Source organism: Podospora bellae-mahoneyi, chromosome 4, assembly GCF_035222275.1.
Source record: "Podospora bellae-mahoneyi strain CBS 112042 chromosome 4, whole genome shotgun sequence".
In the NCBI taxonomy this organism is placed as follows: Eukaryota; Fungi; Ascomycota; class Sordariomycetes; order Sordariales; family Podosporaceae; genus Podospora; species Podospora bellae-mahoneyi.
This window is the reverse complement of record NC_085883.1, coordinates 3,272,702-3,279,545: the sequence shown is the minus strand read 5'-3', so window position 1 is coordinate 3,279,545 and position 6,844 is coordinate 3,272,702. Positions and strand designations below refer to the sequence as shown.

The 6,844-nt window shown below is 51.3% G+C and overlaps 1 protein-coding gene across 1 annotated transcript; it reads right to left on the bottom strand.

Moving 5' to 3' along the window:
* Window positions 1-819: 819 nt before the first annotated feature.
* On the bottom strand, window positions 820-4,641 carry QC761_0070480 (uncharacterized protein; the record flags this gene model as incomplete). The annotated part of the gene is made up of 4 exons (XM_062872690.1): window positions 820-2,622; window positions 2,774-4,389; window positions 4,468-4,523; window positions 4,607-4,641. The coding sequence occupies 4 exons, from the start codon at window positions 4,639-4,641 to the stop codon at window positions 820-822; spliced, it is 3,510 nt and encodes a 1,169-aa protein (XP_062732667.1).
* Between the last annotated feature and the right edge of the window lie 2,203 nt (window positions 4,642-6,844).

The following is a 6,844-nucleotide window of genomic DNA, read 5'->3' as shown; positions in this document are numbered from 1 at the left end:
ATTTATTTCTGGCTCTAAAGTATTTAAAATATTACGGATACCTAGCACGGATAGAAGAGTAGCCTTTCGGCGGTAAATATGGAGGGAAAATCAAAGGTTCGGTCGGGAACTAAAAACGCTGCCCCTAGTTACATGAGTTTTCTAATCTCTACTTATCGAGTAATACACTAGAGACCGAAATCAGTGTCCACGATTTTAACGTTCAAACTTTCTCCGCACGATCTATTCAACTCCCTGGCTGTGGCTGACACAGTACCGAACATATGTCAGCCAGAAATAGCTGCAACTGCGAATGCAGCATCAGGGCAAATGCCGGAACCGGATCTTGGAGATGTGGAAGGGACGATAAAGACCTTGTCACGACAGCGGAACAAAACCGGTTACATGGGGCTGAACATTATAGGATGGATCTCGCGCTCAGCTTGCTTTCCTCTAAGTAGTGTGGCCCAAAAATATATGATGACCTCAATGCTGTCTGCTTGGGACATAGTTGCCCGATGCTCTAGCTGAAAGAGTAATATAAATATGTAAGCACCTTGCTCCGCAAGACCGAATAAAGTTTATTGTGGCGCTTGGAACTACGTCAAAGCAAGTAGCCCGATCTCGAGTTGTTCGAGTGAGCCAAATGACGTCTCTATCAAGTGTACTGGAGCCACCTGTCTTCATGACGAAACAAAGTACTCGAATTGATGAAAGAGGCGGGGTCTAGAAGGATCTAGAGTATTGTAACGGGCTATAAATTTATGGAGACCCCCAGACCCCTCCTATGTCACGCTATGATAGATAAAAAGAGAGAGAGAGAGAGAGAGAGAGAGTAGCTTAGCTGTCTTTCGTGAACGTTATAGTTAAGACACGCCCCGAAGAACAGCCAATAGCAACCGTTGATGCCGTAACAGCTAAACAACTTGGCCGGTATTCTAAAGGCAGCCATAGCCAGTTTTCCGAGCCCCTCGTGATCCATCTATTGTCAAAGCCTATTCCATAACCTATTCTATAGCTTTGGTAATGTGGGGAGTTGGCATCGTCTGATCCTGACGCAAGCCACTTCGAATCGGGCGAGAACGCTACCGACCTGACCGAACCGCCATGCCCCTCGAGCGTCTGCGTACATGACCCCGTGGCCACCTCCCAGATCTTGATGGTGTTGTCGCCTGCTGATCCTGACGCAAGCCACTTCGAATCGGGCGAGAACGCTACCGACCAGACCGAACCGCCATGTCCCTCGAGCGTCTGCGTACATGACCCCGTGGCCACCTCCCAGATCTTGATGGTGTTGTCGCCTGCTGATCCTGACGCAAGCCACTTCGAATCGGGCGAGAACGCTACCGACCAGACCGAACCGCCATGTCCCTCGAGCGTCTGCGTACATGACCCCGTAGCCACCTCCCAGATCTTGATGGTGTTGTCGCCTGATCCTGCCGCAAGCCACTTCGAATCGGGCGAGAACGCTACCGACCAGACCCAATCGCGATGCCCCTCGAGCGTCTGCGTATATGACCCCGTGGCCACCTCCCAGATCTTGATGGTGTTGTCGCCTGATCCTGACGCAAGCCACTTCGAATCGGGCGAGAACGCTACCGACCAGACCCAACCGCCATGTCCCTCGAGCGTCTGCGTATATAACCCCATGGCCACCTCCCAGATCTTGATGGTGTTGTCGCCTGATCCTGACGCAAGCCACTTCGAATCGGGCGAGAACGCTACCGACCAGACCGAACCGCGATGTCCCTCGAGCGTCTGCGTACATGACCCCGTGGCCACCTCCCAGATCTTAATGGTGTTGTCGCCTGATCCTGACGTAAGCCACTTCGAATCGGGCGAGAACGCTACCGACCAGACCGAACCGCCATGTCCCTCGAGCGTCTGCGTATATGACCCCGTGGCCACCTCCCAGATCTTGATGGTGTTGTCGCCTGATCCTGACGCGAGCCACTTCGAATCGGGCGAGAACGCTACCGACCTGACCAAATCGCCATGTCCCTCGAGCGTCTGCGTACATGATCCCGTGGCCACCTCCCAGATCTTAATGATGTTGTCGGCTAATCCTGACGCAAGCCACTTCGAATCGGGCGAGAACGCTACCGACCAGACCGAATCGCGATGCCCCTCGAGCGTCTGCGTACATGACCCCGTGGCCGCCTCCCAGATCTTAATAATGTTATCTTCTGATCCTAACGCAAGCCACTTCGAATCGGGCGAGAACGCTACAGACGTAACCCAACCGCTATATCCCTCGAGCGTCTGCGTACATAATCCCGTGGCCACCTCCCAGATCTTGATGGTGTTGTCGCCTGCTGATCCTGACGCAAGCCACTTCGAATCGGGCGAGAACGCTACCGACCAGACCCAATCGCCATGCCCCTCGAGCGTCTGCGTACATGACCCCGTAGCCACCTCCCAGATCTTGATGGTATTGTCGCCTGATCCTGACGCAAGCCACTTCGAATCGGGCGAGAACGCTACCGACCTGACCGAACCGCCATGTCCCTCGAGCGTCTGCCGGCACGCATTCCAACTATCCTCTACAATTGGCCCCGAAGTAATCCACTTCCGTTTTTCGTGCGTAAATAGGCCTCTTGTTATACTTTGGGCGGGGCTGAACACGAGTGCTGAAGCGTATACCTGAAGAGGGTAATTCTCAACAACCCATTTCCAGTATAAAACGAATCGGCGCATATCAGCGACAAGGCTTGGTAATTGAGACGTAATCGATCCGTGCTAATTCCAGTTAGAACTGCCTGATCATTGGATACTATCACTGGGTAGAGCCTACCTGTAACATGTTTTCGAACTTTGCCATGGAAAGTATCCCCTGCGGCATGCTCTTACAAAGTGAAAGTGCTTCAAGCCAGTGGAGGTAGTGCTGCCTCAGAAAGTCATCGACGATACCACCATCTTGGAAAATATCTGGGTGCTTGCCATCATCGCTTGACTGCCAGTTACACAGATGATCAACCCAGTAAGCGCAAGAGTACCGGACTTTGGCCAGTGGATCTGGGAATGGTGTTTGAACCTTGTCGATTGGGAATCCCGGTGTCTTTAAGTCGTACATATCGCGTCGTAAAACCGTTGGCATCGACATCGCCTCAAGCGACTGTGAGAAGATGATGCGGTGTACATCCCCTTCTCCCAGAGGGAAAACCCAGTTAAAAGCGTCTTGAGATGTTTCGTTGGAGTCTGTGCCCGAAGCCTTACCGAGTAGATAGTCCTTAGCCGATTCGTGGACAAAATAGACTGTTTTTTCTCGGACGGTCAGGAACGAGCCGCAAAGTTTGACAATCTTTTTCAAGGACTCTGGATCATTGGAAATGTTGACCGATATCTTAACAAGGGAGGTGATTTCATCAAGACTGATAGGTCGGCAAACAGTCGCAGCGACGGCGAGAATTTTTCTACAGAGATCTGCATCTCTGGATTCTCGAATGCGCTTCATAATTCGCGCATATAAAGAGTCCAGCCCAGGCGGAAACATCTCTAACGTTTCTTGTATGTGCCATGTTTGAACCTCCGGGCTCTCAAGCGCTTGGCAAACCAACGCCACCCAGAGAAAAGTCCCGCTTGCGTTTGTAGAAAGATAGTCTTGTACACGGGTTTCTGTCTCCTTATCACACTTTTTCCGCTGTGACAGGATAAGGACTTTATGGCCGATGTATGCGTTGAGGGCAGCGGCGACAGATTCGGTGTTGAGCTCGAGACTTAGCGTAACTTTCTGCTCGACTGCCTCCAATTCCTGTTCGATCTGCAGCCAATTGCGACTCGAGACGATCCACTTGATTCGAGAGGATACGAGTGAGCTTTCGGCGAGCAGCTTGAGAAGCTGCTTCAAACCTGTCTCGCATTCATCAAGCGCGTCGATGATGAAATAGGTCCTCTTCAATGTTGTGTCGTCTCGAATTTTGGTGAATATTCTCCTCACGGCAAACCAAGCATTGTCCCCTTCGAAAAGCTGTTTCCCTGTGTCATCGTAGCTCTCCCTTACGTGCCGGAGGAGTGACGGCTGCTCTTTTACAAGCAAGTAGATGAGGCCGCGCAGCACGGCTGTGGCGTTATTGGTCTTCGGGTTGGAGGCTTGACAGAAGAAGAAGGATAAAAGGGGAGGTCCAGCAGCTGACGTTTCCTCCCTCATCTTCTTGTTCCACTCTTCTGGCTCCTGATCTGTCTCTTTCTTCAGCTTGTCGATAATGCCGCACAGCAGCATCGTCTTGCCCTTGCCGGGGTCACCCTTTATCCATAGCAGCCAGCTGTTCTTGTCGCGCTGCCATTGTTTGAACTCAGTGTTGCCAAAGATCCAGCAGTAGGATTGTTCCAGCAGGCCGCCTTTGGCATCCTCAATGGCCTCTTTATCGAGGCGGGGGTCGGTTAACAACAAGTTTCGTAAACACTTTTTATCTAAAGACAAATTAGCGCATTCAAAACAGACGGAAATAAAACAAGAAGGCCGAGAACCAGCAAAATATTGTGATATACCTTTCTCCTCTGGGCTACTACCCCCGTTCCAGTTATTGACGGTTTGTTGGACATAGCTAAACAAGATTAAAGGTGGTTGGTTAATGCAGTCAACGTTAACGAAACCGTGGTGCACAAAGTAAACTGGAAATGGACTAACCCGCTATTATGACCCTGCTGTGCAATTGTCGCCATCTTGACGCTTCCAGCCACGCCGTTGGAGTTGTCTTGGTCGGTATCACACTGGCATTTGTATCGCTATCGTATCTAATTGCGTTGACGACGACTTCGCGAATGTTTTCTCCAAGAGCGCCTGTTTAAATTGTAATTTTGGGTGGAAGAGGCGCTGCCTAATCTTGTATCATGCAGTGGCACCCACATTTATGTGGACAATGGCTCGAGGCTGCACGATATCCGAATTGGACTCAGTTGGCCAAGATGCACCCACTTATCATCAAACATAAAAACGAATGATTGGTGGCATTACGGTGGGCTTTTCAATATCTTTGACTGCGATTGGTAACACATTGCATGCTCATGCCATGCAGGAGCTGCTGGAATGCGCAGGGTTAAAGCCCGCGGGAGGGTCACCTGAAACTGCGCCTGCCTCCAATAATCGGGCATCAGTTGGACACCAAGGGAGACCAGAGGTGGCAAGACCTTCGAGAGTAATTGGTCAGGCCGTCCTCAGCTAATCTGGGTGACAAGGGCTTGTAGTTACAGGAGCTTGGAATATAGCCAATATTATATTTTTCTGCAGCCAAGCGCCCTACTGTTAGCCTTGCCTGAAATGGTTGGTCCCGAGTCCTTTGCGGTCTGGCGACTGGTGTCTCCAAGGCCGGCGAGATGCCCAATCAAAAATGTAATCACTTCATGTGGCACTCCGTGCATAAACCGTCAGTTTTACTGGACCTATGTTTGAGGAAATACCACCCTTTCTCGCGGCTTGCATATAACCACGGTTGCTGTCTGGAAAATGAGTTTCTAGCCTGGTAGCATTTTCCCTTGTTACCTTTCCCGGGGTAGTCTAGTTTCCTTTCAGTACACCTCTTTTTAAACTTGACATTTCGCTATGGCCGAGGCAGTCGGACTCGTCATTAGCCTTGCCACCCTCTTCAATGCAGTCATCGACGACTTCGAGTACATCCAGTTTGCGCGCAACTTCGGCGCCGACTTCCAAGTGAGCGTGCTGCAGCTAAGCAACGCGCAGTTGCGGCTCTCGCGCTGGGGCAAGTCCATCGGACTCACCGACATCGACGACGAGACACGGTCACTGCGCGGCACGCTCATCTCTGAGGAGGATATCAAACCAGCCGAGGACTTACTGGGAGGCATTCAGACCCAGCTGCAGCGCGCCAAGGAGAAGTCGGCTGAGTACGCCAAGGACAAGAAGCCCAACGACAGGTCCCTCAAGCTTTACGACCCTCAGAACGACCTGGAGTACTCGGACCTGTCGCTCCTCGAGATTGGACGGAGGCTGGTACGGGGGAGGCAGAACGGCTTGCCCAAGACGAAGAAGACCAAGTGGGCGCTGTACGACCGAGGGCACTTTAGGGAGATGCTCGATAATGTGACGAAGCTGACGAGCGAGTTGGTCGAGCTCTTCCCGGCCGCAAAAGACAAGGAGGTGCCGCTGCGCGACGAGGAAATGACTGCCTTCACCGGCTCTTTGCGGCAGCTGCAGGTTGCGATCGCCAAGCAAGATGACATATTGGCCACGCTGCTCAGTCAGCTGCTGAACCCTGCGGTAAGCCATTCATCCCTTTCTTCACATACCTGTAAGGATAATTTAACTGAGTATCAACGAAACTGACATTCGTTCCACACTGATGCAGAGTGAAACGTACAATTTCGAAATGAGAGGGGGGCAAGTTGCGCAGCAGGGAAAAAACACGGGGCAGGTCCATCAGACCGTAAATAACCACAGGTGATGTTGCTCAAAAGAGACGAGACCCGGGAATCCGGGTTCAAGCTGGGACGAATGAGCCGGCGCTATGCTTAAATAAAACTACACTGCTTCCCGCGCTCGCCGAGTGGAGTAGCTATACTGTGGTTCATTGTTTCGTCTATGGCCTAACCAGGAGAATTGTTTTTCATTATGCTTACTGTGATACGAGTCCATATCTATACGATTGTCGGGTCGATGTTATGTGCATATATGATCAGACTAGCAATTTTTGCTAGCCGTGGCAGTGCCAAAGCGGCTAGTGTATTTCTGCGATGGTTACGAAGTGCAGGTCGGGTACCCACACACTGTGTTAGCCACAGCCAGGGGTGAAAATGGCCCGTGCGGATAATGTTCTAGCATTGAAATTTATGGACACTAGTTTCGGTCTCTACTGTATCACTCGATAAGCAGAGATTTGAAAACTCATGTAACCAGGGGCGGCATTTTTGG